Source organism: Nannobrachium achirus (assembly GCF_963921795.1).
Source record: "Nannobrachium achirus genome assembly, chromosome: 15".
In the NCBI taxonomy this organism is placed as follows: domain Eukaryota; kingdom Metazoa; phylum Chordata; class Actinopteri; order Myctophiformes; family Myctophidae; genus Nannobrachium; species Nannobrachium achirus.
The window spans coordinates 8,445,795-8,464,227 of NC_137822.1; the positions used below are offsets into that span (position 1 = coordinate 8,445,795).

General features: G+C 43.8%; 1 protein-coding gene across 1 annotated transcript; it reads left to right on the top strand.

The window, feature by feature from the left end:
* Nucleotides 1–381: 381 nt before the first annotated feature.
* On the top strand, nt 382–18,433 carry LOC308299560 (uncharacterized protein; the record flags this gene model as incomplete). The annotated part of the gene is made up of 16 exons (XM_080743357.1): nt 382–403; nt 5,939–6,005; nt 7,514–7,652; nt 8,547–8,694; nt 8,789–8,879; nt 9,877–10,013; nt 10,619–10,691; nt 11,048–11,178; nt 11,730–11,793; nt 12,220–12,359; nt 13,463–14,452; nt 14,672–15,019; nt 15,209–15,311; nt 15,955–16,122; nt 16,914–17,018; nt 18,100–18,433. 16 exons carry the CDS (start codon nt 382–384, stop codon nt 18,227–18,229), a joined length of 2,856 nt encoding a protein of 951 aa, XP_080599483.1. The 3' UTR covers nt 18,230–18,433.

The window sequence follows — 18,433 nt, forward strand, 5'->3', positions numbered from 1 at the left end:
TGCCCCTCCAAAAAATGGCATGGCCTGTGGCCACAGTGGCCTTAATGCCCCAGCTGACTCTACCACTTTTTACTCTGTGTCTGTCTTGCCAACATGTAGACCAGTGTCTTTTGTTGAGTCCCCATTCTCAAACCAATCCAGTATCTTTGATTGGTGCAGGGCTGAGCATGGATCAGATTGTAAATACCAATTTATTTATTTCACAGCAGGTAGTCTTTCAAAGGACCAAAATCTTGTTTTATGTGATGGCCTTCCATCCCTGGCATTTGGCCTTTGTGCCCTCAAACAATGAACAACACCAAAGGCCAAGTGGCCTTGCCCCTAAAATGACGAAATTCCAGGCCTGCCACCCATTCACTTCACACACACATTCATACACCGATGGCAGAGGAAACCATGCAAGGTAACCTGCTCATCGGGTTCCAAGTCCCAAGGACACTTCAACAGTAACTCTGGGGGAGCCCGGGATTGAACTGGGAACCTTCCGTTGCCAAACGGCCACTCTGTATGACATTGTGACAAACTAACTATCTGAAGGTAGCAAAAAGGAACTAGAAAATATTGTTCCTTCGAAACAATTGTGGGCTCGCTTCAAGCCAGAAAACAATGTCTATAAAAGTACAAAATGTCAAGATCGCAGGCAGTGCTCTCTTTGACGTTACTGAAATTAGCTGCATGCATGATTTGAGGCATTTTGTTCCAAAAATGTGTTATGCAAAAGTTGACCCGCTGGTGGCGCTATAACAGGCCAATGTGAGAAGGGAGGCATCTGTTCCTTGACCTAGTGGGAATGTGCTTGCAAGATTTCACGCATATCGCAGGCTGTATTCATGAATTAATTAAAAAATAAAGTGTGCGTGCGTGCGTGCGTGCGTGCGTGCGTGCGTGCGTGCGTGCGTGCGTGCGTGCGTGAATGAATGAATGAATAAATAATAAAGTGTGCGTGCGTGCACGTGCGTTCGTTCGTTCGCTCGTTCGTTTGCACTTTATTTATTTATTCATTCATTCATTCATTCATTGAATGAATGCGTTCGTGGAACGAATGCTCACTACGGTCGTCTGTATTTTTTAAGCCCTGGGAAACCCACCTTAACGCCCTCATTAGCATAATGTATGCGAGCATAATCTATGCAAACCACGCCCACACGCATTTCCAAACCATGCCCCTCCCCCAATTTGCATATGTCGACTAAGCTCCTCCCCTTCATTTACATACGGTCGTCTGCATTTTTTACGCGCTGGGGAACCTACCTTAACACCCTCATTAGCATAATGTATGCGAGCATAATGTATGCAAACCACGCCCACACGCATTTCCAAACCATGCCCCGCCCCCAATTTGCATACTTCGACTAAGCTCCTCCCCTTCATTTACATACGGCCGTCTGCATTTTTTACGCGCTGGGAAACGCCACTTAACAGCCTCATTAGCATAATTTATGCGAACCACACCCACACACATTTCCAAACCATGCACCGCCCCCAATTTTCATACGTCGACTAAGCTCCTCCCCTTCATTTACATACGGTCGTCTGAATTTTTTACGCGCTGGGGAACCTACCTTAACACCCTCATTAGCATAATGTATGCGAGCATAATGTATGCGAACCACACCCAAACGCATTTCCAAACCATGCCCCGCCCCCAATTTGCATACTTCGACTAAGCTCCTCCCCTTCATTTACATACGGTCGTCTGAATTTTTTACGCGCTGGGAAACCTACCTTAACACCCTCATTAGCATAATGTATGCGAGCATAATGTATGCAAACCACGCCCACACGCATTTCCAAACCATGCCCCGCCCCCAATTTGCATACTTCGACTAAGCTCCTCCCCTTCATTTACATACGGCCGTCTGCATTTTTTACGCGCTGGGAAACGCCACTTAACAGCCTCATTAGCATAATTTATGCGAACCACACCCACACACATTTCCAAACCATGCACCGCCCCCAATTTTCATACGTCGACTAAGCTCCTCCCCTTCATTTACATACGGTCGTCTGAATTTTTTACGCGCTGGGGAACCTACCTTAACACCCTCATTAGCATAATGTATGCGAGCATAATGTATGCGAACCACACCCAAACGCATTTCCAAACCATGCCCCGCCCCCAATTTGCATACTTCGACTAAGCTCCTCCCCTTCATTTACATACGGTCGTCTGAATTTTTTACGCGCTGGGAAACCTACCTTAACACCCTCATTAGCATAATGTATGCGAGCATAATGTATGCAAACCACGCCCACACGCATTTCCAAACCATGCCCCGCCCCCAATTTGCATACTTCGACTAAGCTCCTCCCCTTCATTTACATACGGCCGTCTGCATTTTTTACGCGCTGGGAAACGCCACTTAACAGCCTCATTAGCATAATTTATGCGAACCACACCCACACACATTTCCAAACCATGCACCGCCCCCAATTTTCATACGTCGACTAAGCTCCTCCCCTTCATTTACATACGGTCGTCTGAATTTTTTACGCGCTGGGGAACCTACCTTAACACCCTCATTAGCATAATGTATGCGAGCATAATTTATGCGAACCACACCCACACACATTTCCAAACCATGCACCGCCCCCAATTTTCATACGTCGACTAAGCTCCTCCCCTTCATTTACATACGGTTGTCTGAATTTTTTACGCGCTGGGGAACCTACCTTAACACCCTCATTAGCATAATGTATGCGAGCATAATGTATGCGAACCACACCCAAACGCATTTCCAAACCATGCCCGCCCCCAATTTGCATACTTCGACTAAGCTCCTCCCCTTCATTTACATACGGTCGTCTGCATTTTTTACGCGCTGGGAAACCTACCTCAACACCCTCATTAGCATAATGTATGCGAGCATAATGTATGCGAACCACACCCAAACGCATTTCCAAACCATGCCCGCCCCCAATTTGCATACTTCGACTAAGCTCCCCTTCATTTACATACGGCCGTCTGCATTTTTTACGCGCTGGGAAACGCCACTTAACAGCCTCATTTACATAATTAATGCAGCCTCATTTACATAATTAATGCGGACCACGCCCCCAATTTCAATAATTACGCTAATTAGCTCCGCCCCCTGCATTCGCGTGTAATTAGCAACAAGACGCGCACGTCAAATGCATGTTGTGCAGTCTCATTTACATAATTAATGCAGACCACGCCCCAACCTCATTTGCATAATTAATGCAGACCACGCCCCCCAATTTAAATAATTACGCTAATTAGCTCCGCCCCCTGCATTCGCGTGTAATTAGCAACAAGACGCGCGCGTCAAATGCATGTTGTGCAGTCTCATTTACATAATTAATGCAGACCACGCCCCAACCTCATTTGCATAATTAATGCGGACCACGCCCCCAATTTCAATAATTACGCTAATTAGCTCCGCCCCCTGCATTCGCGTGTAATTAGCAACAAGACGCGCACGTCAAATGCATGTTGTGCAGTCTCATTTACATAATTAATGCAGACCACGCCCCAACCTCATTTGCATAATTAATGCAGACCACGCCCCCCAATTTAAATAATTACGCTAATTAGCTCCGCCCCCTGCATTCGCGTGTAATTAGCAACAAGACGCGCGCGTCAAATGCATGTTGTGCAGTCTCATTTACATAATTAATGCAGACCACGCCCCAACCTCATTTGCATAATTAATGCAGACCACGCCCCCCACTTTGAATAATTAGGCTAATTAGCTCCGCCCCCTGCATTCGTGTGTAATTAGCAACAAGACGCGCGCGTCAAATGCATGTTGTGCAGTCTCATTAACATAATTAACGCAGACCACTACTTTTCCTTTTTTTTGCTCATTAACATAATTAACGCAGACCACACCCCTCATTAACATAATTAACGCAGACCACGCCCCCAACCTCATTAACATAATTATTTATTTATTGAAGGAAGGAAGGAAGGAAGGAAGGAAGGAAGGAAGGAAGGAAAGGAAGGAAGGAAGGAAGGAAGGAAGGAAGGAAGGAAGGAAGGAAGGAAGGAAGGAAGGAAGGAAGGAAGGAAGGAAGGAAGGAAGGAAAGAAAGAATTTGCCTAAATTTACGGGGTTCTTAACGAGGAGGCAATTAATGAATGAATGAATTAATTAATTAATTAATTAATTGAGGCACGCACGCACGCACGCACCACGCCCACACGCATTTCCAAACCATGCCCTGCCCCCCCCATTTGCATAAGTCGGCTTAATTTACATAATTAATGCGTGCGACACCCACAAAACTCATTACGTTAGGCCCACTCGTTAAGTCAGACTCCTCCCTCTTGTTGAAACCACGCCCACTCGTTAAGTTCGACTCCACCCCTTGTATTTGCGTGTAATTAGCACGTCAGCGCGGTGACGAGAACGCTTGTCATGCGGCCTCATTTACAGGAAGGAAGGAAGGAAGGAAGGAAGGAAGGAAGGAAAGAAAGAATTTGCCTAAATGTGTGGGGTTCTTAACGAGGAGGCAGTAATTACGCACGCATGCATGCATGCATGCATGCACACACACTTTCTTTCTTTATTTATTTATTTATTTATTCATGTGTTCGTTCATTCATTATATATTTATTTATTTATTTATTTATTTATGTATTTATTTAAATAAATACTCTGTTGCTAGTATCCACAACTTTCCAACATCCCATAATGCATTGCGCAGAAGTTGGATGGAGCTTCCGTGAGCTTGTATGTGTTATTTAATTAAACCAGTAAGACTCCCTAATATATACTGACTGCGTAGCGATTTGCGTGATTTTAGGGCAAAATCTGGAGTAGTGTCCAAAAATGGGTTTTAAAAAATCGGCCTGAAGGTGGCGCTAAATGGGACAGATCCATGTTGATGACATGAGTGTAGAGCAAGTGTGTACCGATTTGTGTGATTTTAGACCAAGATTTGTAGGAGCAGTGTCCAGAAAGAGTTTCGGCCTCATGGTGGCGCTAGAAGAGGAGGGCCATGTGAGAATCGATGGGTGGAGGGCAAGGACTGTCTGTGCAAAATTTGGCACGGATCGGGTCAGACGGTTGCGGAGATATGAGCAGGGCAAAAGTGTGACGGACAGACAGACACCTGGTCGAGGTTTCGATAGTAACTGCGACCTGACGGTCGCAATTTATCAGTCAGTGGCGGCGCAGTTGGGCCTGGTGTGGAGACAGGGAAATAATTCATTCAATAAATGAATAAAGCTCCTTTTAGTTGAGCTTGTACCAGTGAACTGTACTGTCATGAAACTTGTCATAAAGTCTTCAATCAATCACTCGATAAAGGGATCAATACTGCATTAGATAAATAACCCACATTTACCCAAAACAGCTGATCCACAAGCCCACATGCAGCCTTGTAGATCGGCTGTTTTTATTGTTTTAGTTTTTAAATTGTTTCCCCCTTTTTTCCCCCTGACTTAGTCTTTTCTAGGATCACCTTTTAGTTGAGCTTGTACCAGTGAACTGTACTGTCAATGACACTGTATACCTATGACAGTCCTATATCAATAATTAGTTCATTCGTGAATGACTTCCCTGTGGAAATAAGCCAAAAACATTACTAGGATCTCCTTTTAGTTGAGCTTGTACCAAATCATGTTTATTACGTATCTATCTATCTATCTTCCTAAGTCACATGCATTCACATTGCACTGAACGAACGCACGCACGCACGCACGCACGCTGCGCAGGTCAGCTCAGCTCAGCAGCTGGCTTTTTTTTTTTTTTTTTTTTTTTTGTAAAGCTCCAGCCAGAGTCAGGCGCCGAGGTGGGGGGACGGCACCAAGCCGGACTTGCGAGCCCAGGCAGCGGCCGAAGGCCGCTGCCCCCCCCAACCCCCTGGAAGTGCGGTAGACTGCATGCCTCTAGAACCTATCAGTAGGTCCCCATCCATAGACGGCGCTGTAGCCAAGGAATTCTCCCCCAGTCACTCACCTGACACACCAGGAAGTGCAGTGCACCAGTCTGTGTTGGAGAAGCAACATGCATGTTGCACTGCTGCTGCTGCCTCGAGGTAGGAATCACTCATACAGTATGTGTGTTCACTAATCATTGCTATAGAGTGTTTGTTCAGTAACAGTGTTAAACGGCTCTATATTGTGACAGGAATCGTTCCCACCGAGTCTTTGTTCACTAACAGTGTTACAGTGTGATATGAAAGAATCCACATGAGGGCAGTGTTTCCATTCTCAACTCACTGCAGTTGAACAGAGGGCGGAACCCAATGCAATAACAAGTCCTATTATTTAGAAAGGAGTCACGTCAATGTCAGCATTTCTTTTCCCTCTTTTTGCCAACATTTTTTAAATCATTTTTTTTAAATCATTTCACAATGTAAAAACAAAAATCCTTTTGAGAAAAATGTAATGACCTATACACAGTATCTATAGGCTGTGTCTGTGTATCTGAGTGTATTATGTATTTTCAAAGCAAACGTTTGTAACTCAAATTTTGCTTCTGGGGGGTCCCTGGAACTAAATATTTTGAGATGGGGGTCCGTGGCCAAATAAATATCATTTTGGGGGTCCTTCACATGAAAAGGTTTGAGAGCCACTGACATAGTAGTCTCTCAAGAACAGACTAACTGAGCTCCAGTTAAGTGAAAAGGACCTTTTCTTTGACGATGGCTGGCCAGATTGCTGACACAGAAACATAGGTTTTTCAAAAAACCTTAGAAGGATTCAAAAGACACGTATAGAATCTAATTTTCAAAATGTTTCAAAAATAGCAGATCTACAAGCTCGCAGCGCTGTGAGCTTGTGCTATTTTTCAATAGTTAAAGCATTCAATAATTCTAGGCCTAAATTTTAATTATCATGATAAAAAACACTTGCGATATTCGTTCCGTTCGAGTTTTAATTTATCGTGAAATCGTCCTCCGTCATGTACTGGGATCAATTCACCTTTTATTTGTCGAGCTGCATATCCGGTACCATTTAAAACACTCTATTGCAGGGGTCTTCAACGCTTTCAGGCCAAGGACCCCTTAGTTGAGAGAGAGATGAAGCAGGGACCCCCACAACCTGTTCAGCGATTCCATATAGTTTCATTATTTGACAGCACGATCATCAGTGTATTTTGGATTCATGTCAATTTGTGTTTTCAGATATTAACCACTTGACCTTTCACTCTGTACTTAGTCTGCTCTTTTTCCCCTCTACACCAAAGCTCTTTCCTGAAAATGGCCCATCTACAAGATTGTGAGCTTGTAGATCTGCTATTTTTGGCTAAAGTTCTCGGAATATGGACACTAGGGTTCAAGTGGTTAATGTAAAAAAGGAGAAAAAACTGTTTCTATCAATCAAAGATTTGGAGGACCCCCTGTAGTAACTCTGAGGATCCCCTAGGGGTCCCGAACTCCCTGTTGTAGACCCCTGCTCTTTTGGTAAAAACGTTCTATAATATTACCTACTTGATACAGTCTTTTTTTTTCACTTTATCAAATGTCTTTGGCAAATGTTCCGCCCCAGGATAATTGATTTTCATTTGATGAAATTTTCGCATCATCCCATTCCTACCTAGCGCCAGGTTGCGGAGTGACACTGGTGGATCCCAGAGCTCCAGCAACAGTCCACAGCAAAGCGTCAGGTTGAGGAGAGAAGCCGGTGCCCCTACCCCGCAGGAGGCCTTGAAACGCACCCTGAAACAGAAGCTGCATGAGGTCAGGAAGAAGCATTGTTTAGATTTGGGGGGTTAACGTAAAGGGGTACTGTCACCTAAAGGGGTTGAGGGGCAGATTACACTGTGACTTGATCTCTGAAAATGGTCTGAAACAGTCTGAAGCTCATGTCACAGTGTGATCTGCCCCTCGCCCCCCAACAACAGCTGACCTGTACAGTAAGTAGTCATACAGTCAGGCTATACAGACAATTAATTTGATTGGCTTATATTAACTTGTTTTTTAAGATGATTCTTTAAGTGACAGTAACCCTTTGGGTGACAGGCCCCCTTTAAGATAGATTAAGCTAAAACTAGCAGATCTACTAGCTCACAAGGTGTCGCGATGCAACGCGTTGTGAGCTTGTAGATTTGCTGGTTAATTAATTTAATCTATTAGTTGATTTATATAAAACTAGGTTGTGTGATTAGTCTCAGAAGTAATGTTGGATAACCCAGACCGGTGCCCGTTGGGCAGAATAGTCACCGTTGACCACTTGTGCAATACCCGTTGTAACCGTCTGTCTGGCTGACACTCTTTTATACCCATATATGGTGTTCCATGTACAGGCCAGTCTGTGATGTCATCTCCAAATGTGGGCACTAGTGTTGTCAGTCAGTGATGTCAGTTGGGCATTGTTACCATTAGTATCAGTGATGTCAGCATGACAGACAGTCAGACGGCGGACGGACGGACAGACAGACAGACAGACAGACAGACAGACAGACAGACAGACAGACATTCGTTAAATTAATGGTTATAGATTAAATAATTCCTGTTATGTAAAAAAGATAAGGACACGCTTTTCGATTAATTGAAAACTGTATCAATAGGATAATTGCTGTTGCAGCTCTAAACTCAACCTAGATGTTGTTCATCGGTCTACGATTTCTCTAGAGAACGGCCAGGATATCGCTGCCTAGGATATCGCTGCCTGTCGGAAACCGAAGGACCACCACACACGTGATGAGGAAGTCATCCAGAGTTTCTGCTCTGCAAGATGACCTCACTCCAAGGCACATCCTCAGGAACATTTTGCAGACGGGTGAACATGGCGGTTTCTCATTGCTTGCATCAGATTTAGATTGTGTTTGTTTTCTCCGTTCCTCTAACCCTGGCCTCTTTGCTATGTCATTCAGAGCCTGAGGTGTCTCTCCTGGTCCAGGAGGAAGCTGTGGGGAAGGAGCCAGAGCCTGCAGCTACTTCCAGCGTGGGCAGAAGCCGTCGCAGGTAAGCTGTGTGTGTCAACTAGGGCATTCACCAAATATTCGAATATCAAAGTCACTATTTGACGTTTTTCACCGAAGTCGAATATTCGCTTATTTTTATTTTTGTATCGTTTTCTCTTTAAAAAAAATATATCGTTTATAAAGCTTGGCTAGATAGGAAGTAATAAGAATGAGTTGTCAATGCCCCTGGTGGATGAATTTGTTAATTTGAACCAGGGGTTCTCAAACCTTTTTTAGGCCGTGACCCCCAAAATAAACATATTTGAACTGGGGACCCCCACCCTGACAAGCACTTGGAATGTAGGTATTACATTTAATGTGACTCGGTTCCGCAGATAAATTATTGTGAAAATAGCAGATCTACATGCTCACAATGCCTCGCAGCATGAGGCGTTGTGAGCATGTAGATCGGCTATTTTCACAATGTTCGCCTCTTGCGTACTTAATATTTGACAGTTTGGCCAGTCCTGTCGAATATTCGACTATTCGAATACTTTGAAGTCGAATAATTCGAATACTAAAAATCACTATTCGTGAATGCCCTAGTGTCAACCATAGCTCCTTTTCCACTACAGGGCTGAACTAGAACCCAGAAGTTTCAAGAACCTATGAAGTTCCGGGACTATGTTCTGCTTACGTTTCCATATAACCAGACCCAACCGGGAAGGTAAAAAAACAAAACAAAAAAAAGTGTTTGTAGTCAACAAAAAACAGCCGAGAGCAGCTTCGCTGCTGGCCCTGTCCATGGGTTCCCAGAACTCAAGTTTAGTACTACCTCAAGAGCAGGACCGAAAAAAAAGGTTCCAGGAACCTTGTCTGAAACCGGGCAGTGCGCTATGGAGACTAAACCACAGCCAAAAAAAATAGGTTCAGGTTCTGGTACCACCTTGTTGTTGAAAAGGGGCTCATGCATATAGTACTGTATTTCTGTCAGCAAATCCCTACCCCTATCTGTGTCTCTTGCTATTCCCATTGGTTCATCAATGCTTGTGTTTCAGTTCTAGGCTGTCGGATTTGGAATTTTCCAGTGTGACTTTGGCCGCCGCAGACCAGTCGGTGAGGGGACTGAGCAGAAAGAGACCAACTCGTGTCTTGGATGTAACCGCGTTTGAGAAACGACTCAATCTAGGTGATGGTAAGGTTTAAAATGTACCAATGAATTATGTGCCTTCATTCCCGCATGGTTGGTTCTTGTCCCATTTAGACCTGAAAAAAACTACAAATTAAATCCTCATCCAAGTTTTCTGAAAAACGTCTAATACAAATTACAACAAAATGAATAGTATTGATACAAATACATATATGTAAACATATTTGTACAATGTACATCTCAAAAGCGTAGAAACAAAAAAGCGTAGAAACAAAAAAGCTTGCGCTTATTTCCATTGTTGTCCATCCATCGCGCCACCAAGAGTATCTGTTCAGAGAACCCCAGACTTCCCTTTCCTGATGCGGTCCTTGCGTGCAAAATGTGTGTGTAAATGGAGTGAGTGCCACGTGTTGGGGCGATCTTAACACATGACATAAGGTCTTACTGTTGACACTAGTTTACTCTTACCTCAACCTGTGTTTCACTCTTGCTGTTGCTGCTATGACCTGAATTTCCAAGGCTATGTGCCTCAGGAACATTTTGCAGACAGGTGAACTTGGTCTTTTCACGTGTTTGTTGAGACTTGATTGATTGACCATTTGTTTTCCAAGTGTTTCCCTAACCCTTGCCACTATGGTCATGTCATTCAGAGCCCGCGGCGTCCCTGGAGGAAGCTGCGAGGAAGGAGCCAGCGATGACTGCAGCTGGCAGCATCAGTCCTAGGTAGGCTGTCGACCATGACATGCTCAAAATTGTTGGGAATTGGATAGGGATTTGGGAATATCAATATTATTGTATATCAATATTGTGATATGAGGCTATATATTGTCTGGAATTTAGTAGGCTGCATTACAGTAATGTCATGTTGTGTTCTTGCTTTTTACCCACATAGTGTCATTATCCAAAATCTCTTTATCTTTGATCAAAAATATCCTGCTTTAGTTTAGATTGCCCAGCTCTAGGAGCGAACATCTAATGATTAGATTAATGTGTGTCTAGTTTTTTTTCCTCCTCTGAATATATTGACACATTTCTTTCTGTAAATCCCTGACGTGTTAATTTATTTGCTTGTGTTTCAGTTCTGGGATGTCGGACCTGGATTTATCCAATTTTACCATGGCCGTCGCAGACCAGTCGGTGAGGGGACTGAGCAGAAAGAGACAACCTCGTATCTTAAACGTCACTGCCTTTGAGAAAAGACTCAATCAAGGTGAGGTTAGAGGTTAAACCACTGATCACCACTTTCATTCCCTTATTATGACAATTTGTTATTTTGTTCTCAACCTGTTCATGCCGCGACCCCCCCAAAATAATTACATTTGAACTGGGGACCCCCCCCCCCCCCACCCTACGAGCACTAAGAGTTGAGGCATTACATTTTGTATAACACAGTTCTATTGTGAAAATAGCAGATCTACCGCATTGCGAGGCGTTGTGAGCATGTAGATCGGCAATTTTCACAATTTCTGCCTCTAATATATGACAATTTGGCCAATGTTTAACTTAAATTGTCACTTAACAAATGTGCATATACACTCTATACACTTAAAACTTCATATTGGTTTGTTCACTCATTTCATCATTAGAATCCCAGGGGGAATCAGGTGGAATACTTCAGCAGAAGGGATAAGGAATATGAGCTTGAGGTCTTACAATTAGGGCTTGGTGTTCTTACGACACAACCGCAAACATGACTGCTGTAGTGTTAATGAAGATTTTTTTCGCATACGTTTTCTTTTTACCTGGTGTTTCTGTTTGCAGACATTGAAGATAGACCAGCAAGAGAGTCTTCACCCTCCTCTTCAGCCTCTACCAGTTTGTCAGGGTAATGGGATATCTAACGTCATCGTAATTTTCCTACGGTTAAAAGCTTCTCTCAGATCCAGGCATCCAACATACTGTATGACTTCATATTCACATACATAGTTCCCCTGAGTGCCCTAATTTCAAACTGGCTATAATATAGTACGATTATTTTGTTCGGTCACAATTATTTTTGGTTAATTGATCCATGTCGAAAGATTTTCATACATTTTCAAAACATGGCAAAAACCATTTTAACATGGGATTAAATATTAGTCAGAAACCCTGTGGAATTATTGTTTACAAAGCCTAAAAACACAATGGATCATTATGTAATTGTTGTTTGTATTAAACAAATAAATACAAATACAGTTAAATTAAACAATTAATCGTCAAGTACAATTTCATGATCGTGATAGCCTTACATATTGTCTAATATCTTTTGCAGTGAAACATTAAGCTTGAAAACACCATACATGGATGCTCGCACTGAGAAAAAGTCACTTCAGAGAAAGGCACCTCAGCACCGCCAGTTCAGCGTGGAGGCGTTTGAAGAAGGTGTTAAAAGGCAGAGGGTTGGTGACGCTGGTAAGTGTCTGGTGTTGTTGTATTAGAACCTGGGCCAGCTGCTGGAAGGAATATAGCCTGTTATGTGGTATGCATTCGAGCCACGAGCATCTCTTTTCATCGTATGTCTCTGTAGGCCCTGAGGCCTTCTAGTGTGTTGTCTGGGGCTAATCTCACAAACCTCACTGGCAAATGTCTTGTACTTGCCATTAGAACAAGAACCTACCTCAACCCGTTAATCATGTATAAAAGAATTTAAATATTTATAGCCATTGGATCGGGCTGAAACCCTGCCCAAATACGCAGTTGTATGTACTAAACATATTCTATTGTAACAAAGTTAAATAGTTTTAAGTGGGTTCCAGACGGTATGTGGTCACCGCCTCCAAGTAATTCATTTTCAATGAGAGGCGGGCGGCTATTTCGGCCGCGCAGCGAAGTTTAGAGACGGCGAGGCAAGCAGGCGCAGTCCCGTCAAAATCCCCGCAAGCGTGCTCGTTCGTGCATGCGCACGCGGGCGGTGAGAGATGGATTGTGTTCATCTTTGTGATACCGCGCTGCATTTACTCGCTGAGCGAGTGTGTTTGTCTCGCGGTCCCCGCGGATCCAAGCGGGAGCCCCTGTGGCAACCGCTGCCCGTCTGTAGAGCGCCTATTACAGTATAACATAGCTTAATAGTATATTACTATAGTATAACATAGTTTAATAGTATATTTCAGTATAACATATTTTAATGGTATATTACAGGGATTACATGTTATTATAGGGATCTATGCAGAGCCCTATGACAACATGCTTTGTTTTGGTATGTTTTTGTCTTGTTTTGATTACTTTTCAAACATATTATTGTAACTAAGGACACGTACAGTATATACTGTAGGATAGGCAGTAATTATTAGCTCTATAGCTTCAGCCTATTCCCTTTGATCACTTCAGACAGTGTTTCTTTTTTTTCTTTTGTGGTTGTATGATTTGGAAAATGCATGACACTGTGAAAGATGATCAACTAAACTGAACTAAATATACGTCATCGACTGGCCACATGAAGCCATGTCATTCTTAGACCCCATGAAGTTTGATCCCACCACTAAAACCTGCTTTCCTGTTAATGTTCACCCTCTCAGATGGGACAACTGTCGGAGTGAGTCGGGTCCTCAATAAAACCGAATGCGCTGATGGCCTTACTCTGAATCTGAGTGATGCTGGACCTGAATGCACCAGTAACCTCTATGTCGACCATCCCACCGCCCTCTACGCCCAGCCATCTGTCATGGGCTCATGGGCAGCCATCACTGCCACACAGGACAAAGCCACAGCCCTGGCATCGCAAACGCAGAGAGACACCGGGGATGAGGCGGATGGAGAGATGAGCCAAGACGAGCAAATGGAAGCGGAGTGCAGCGAGTCGATAAGAAAACGACCCGCCTCTTATCCTCCAGCTGAGGGGGAAGAGCAGGTCTCTGCGGAATCTCGACCCGAGGAAGAGGATGCTGCCGCAGCTCCGTCTCAGCCAGACGAAGCGGAGTCTCAGACCAAAGACGAAGCAGTGCAGACAAACCAAGAAGACAAACCGGTCAAGACCGAAGACGAAGCAGTGGAAGTGCAGCCTGAAGAAGACAAACCGGTCGAGTCCCAATCAGAAGAAGGAGTCGTATCCCAAATGGATGAAGAGGCAGCAGAGTCCCAACCAGAAGAGGAAGTTGGATCCCAAACGGATGAAGAGGCAAATGAGGTGGCCCCTGATTCCCAATTGGAAGAAGAGGCCCCTGAGTCCCAAATGGACGAGGAGGAGCCAGAGGCCCCTGAGTCCCAAATGGACGAGGAGGAACCAGAGGCCCCTGAGTCCCAAACGGATGAGGACGAGGAGTCCCAACCAGAAGAAGTGGTCCCCGCATACCAAACGGAAGAAGAGGCAGTTCCTGAATCTCAGTCAGAAGAGGAGAACGAGAAGCCAGAAGCTACGATCGAGGGAACGCCGGGGCAGCTGTCACATGTTGCAGAGAAGGTCGGTCACAGGGCCTTTCGCTCTGAAGGTGGTGGACATGTGCCCGTTGCAGTGGATGGCGGAAGGGACTACAGGAGCTTGGGGGCAGTACCCAAGGCCACAGAGGCTGGTGAGTGAGCATGTACAAGAAATGTTTCTGTGCTCTCACACTATGGATGCGTGATGCCACTGTATGTCATTTGTTAGTAATGTATTAATTTGTATAGTAAACTACTGACACTACCTACCTGTGTAAAATGATAACAAATCACCCACAGTCCCTAAGGCATGCAAGGCAACTTGAGCTTTGATATATCAAGTAAAAGGATTTGCGTTTCTTTACATGTAGACTGGACGGGAGACGCATCTGCAGGAGACGGTCCGAGTGAGAGGCACAGTGGTCCCCCTCCTGTTGGGCCAGGTACTTCTGCACAGTTTGCTGAGGACCCTGCAGAGTCAGACCAAGAGGACCCTGCTGCAGACCAAGAGGGCCCTGCAGAGTCAGACCAAGAGGACCCTGCTGCAGACCAAGAGGACCCTGCAGAGTCAGACCAAGAGGACCCTGCTGCAGACCAAGAGGACCCTGCAGAGTCAGACCAAGAGGACCCTGCTGCAGACCAAGAAGATCCTGCAGACCAAGAGGACCCTGTTGCAGACCAAGAAGAGTGGGAGGATGAAGAAAATGATGAGACTGAAGGTTGTGTGTGTGTGTGTGTGTGTGTGTGTGTGTGTGTGTGTGTGTGTGTGTGTGTGTGTGTGTGTGTGTGTGTGTGTGTGTGTGTGTGTGTGTGTGTGTGTGTGTGTGTGTGTGTGTGTGTGTGTGTGTGTGAGAATTATTTGAATATAATGGAATTATTTTATTGACTTGTTTTCTAATGTCCTTTAGAACTCTCCATGAAGACTCCTACATTCGTTCGAGCCATAAGGAAGGGTGTGGTCAATAAACCACGGTCCTCACCTACTATGGGGCTTAAAGATGTTCAACCCAGGCAAGTTAAACTCACTAACCTGACTCCGCCAGATGGTGGCAGCAGTGCGTACCGCACTACTTTACCATCTGAGACCGCTCGGGGAGAGTTGATATCACTCCCAGTCCGGACGAATCAGCGGCAGCTACGAGGTGGATTCTGGGTGTAACGTCATGCAGACAGGCCAATATGAGTGGTTGGAGTTGGCACTCCCAGACTGATAGACAGACGGCCCCATCCAATCACCTGCAAAAGAACTTGAAAAAAATGGCCCGCCCCTTACATCGGGTCTGCTCGAGCAATCCCAGATGGTAAAAGTAGGGCGGAATATGCAGTATACGCACTACTGCCACCATTCAGAGTCAGGTTATAAACTCACTGTTGCAGCAGAAGATGCATGTCATTGTCATTAATCACATGAGTTATAAAGCTTGCATGGTGTGAGTGTTTTGAAAGTATGGTGTATGACAATGACATGTAACCCATGCTTTCTACTGCTGCATGGTGGAAGATTTTCTAGTGCAAGACAACTTCTAACTTGAAATGAATGGCAGTTCTAATGATCTGGATTTTTTTTTAAACATCCAGTTTCTTCATTGACATGATGGTGCCGCTTTAACATGAAGTGACATATTGATTATTTAAATGTACTTTGTTCCTTCAGTATTGAAGATGTGGTTCCAGTTAAACCAAAGAAGCGCACTGCGAAGACGGCTGGACAGAAAAAGCAGGAGCCCCCCTCCATTTTCACCAAGAACTACTGCATGGGCAACTTCAAACACTTTGCTAAGACCAAGGTTTCCTCGGACGTGTACCCTGTGGTTAAACAAACGTAAGTAACTATACTTATACAAGTCTAAAGGCCAGTCCACACCAATGCAACTCCTTGCAACAAAAACTTTTGAGGCCATTTTAGCTATATTATTTAATATAATGTGGTAAGACTCGAAATTAATACAGCCAGTCCTTAAAGTGTTCGAATACAAACTCTTGAATTGAATTAATGTGAACTGCTGCATCATTTCTGTAGTTCTAGTAGATTAACAGGATACGAAGGAGGATTAAGAGGATGCAGATTTAAGGGAGAAGTGGTGAAATAATTGTACTATATTCAGCAGCTAGTTTGTCACATTTTTCTTACGGTTGTCAAGGTAAGGTGACAATAAAAGTATGCCTTGTCAGCTGTTTACACCATACATATTTTTGTAGATCTGCTATTTTCAGAGTGCAACACCCAAGCACAACCAAACATAAAATTACTTGTTTTTTTAGTTCTACTGGATCTCTTCTCCTCTAGTCCCTCCATAACATTTTAGTCTACTTTCGTTGGCGAAAGTATATCTCAGTATTACTCATACTCATCATAGCTTAGTTTTTATTTAGGTTTTATTTAGTTTTCGTCAGTGAAAAAAGGTAGTCAACAAACAATCAACACTGGTCTACCGTCACTTTCAGTTAGCGCTTGATGTATTAATTCTACTGGAACTGATAAATGGGAGGTTAACTTGGAAGCTTCCTGGGTTAATTCCATCTGCTCCTCCCAGCCCATGGCACAGTGTAGGAGGCTTCCAAACAGGAAATTGCAGGTGTTAAAATGTTCTGTTTTCCCTGTTTGTTTAATAGAATGGAGAAGTTCTTTGACCGGATGGTGGAAGACTTGGAGACGTATGCCAAACATGCCAAGAGGAAAACCATTGAAGTGGAAGATGTTATCCTTCTGCTGAAAAGGTGTGTATTGAGTGTATTGTACCATATTAAGGGGAGGACCAACACGTGGCCTGAATATTTGCTGTTCAATTAGACAAATCTCTACAGACCAATATGTGCCAACCCAGTGTTTTCTTCCCCTATTTAAATTATTTTGTTTAAGACATAGGGTTGCCCTTTCCAAGCCCATGCCAAGCAGATTTGTTGAACCACATTGGCACCTTCTCCCTCTTTAAAATTCTGTGGCTGACTATATAGGAGTCTTCACAGTGTGCATATGATTTCTCACAACAGCAATATGAAATATTGTTTTGCCTAACTAACATTTATAGTTGGGGAGTCTCTCTGTGTTGCACACACCGAAATGTGTTTGATAACCAACATTAAAGGCTGTAGTGTACTCCGCAAATATATTTCATCAGCAGCAACATTGAAGGGCCTGTTTCTGGGACCTTTTAATTTTGAGATGAGATTCCCATTTTGGTGTGTGTGCCCCCCCCCCCCCCCCCCCAATCGCCTTTCTTTTATCAGGGTTCCCACGGTCATGAAATTCCTGGAAATATTTTGAAATTAGAAAAATATTTTTCCAGTAGTGGAAAAGTTTTGGAATTGATCAAGGGTCCTGGAAGGTCCTGGTCAAAATAACTATGCATTGTCTTTCGTTATAGATTTTGTTAATACTGAAATGACAAATTAAACATTGGCCAAATGATCAAATATTAGAGGCAGACATTATGAAAATAGCCGATCTACATGCTCACAACGCCTCGCAACGCGAGGCGTTGTGACAACTTGTGAGCATGTAGATCGGCTATTTTCAAAATAAAACCGTGTTATACAAAATTCCTCAACTCTCTTCAAATATGATTATTTCGGGGGTCATGGCCTGAAAAGGTTGAGAACCACTGGCATACACTACCTGTCTTTGGGCATTGCGCATAGGAGTAAGCGACTCGTTATTGAGCTGAATTATTGTTATATAGTCCTGGAAATCGGGTTAAATATTCTGGAAAAGTTTTGGAAATTAATTGGTAAAGATGTGTGGGAACCCTGTTTTATTCATGTTTGTCTATGCATGTGTTCGTGTCTTTGCTCTCTCCAGGCAGGGGCATGTGACTGACAAGGTGCCAGTGGAAGTCCTCATAGAAAAATATCTGGACATGGGTGCTCGGAAACAACTGATCCCTTGTGCCTCAAGTGGGAATGTCGTCTTCCCCAAGAGTCTTCCCTAAGCTGGGAACGCTGTTCGTAATTGTTGTGTTTTTTTTTCCCCCTCTTTGGTTTTTAAAGCTTTAATAGTTAAAGCTCAATTTTGTGATGGCTAATATTGCTATATAGCTGTGGTTCTCAAACTTTTTTATTCAATTTTATTTTTTTCAAGGACCCCCAACTCAGAGTTGCAGAACTGTAAGGGTCCATTTAGAACTCCATTTAGC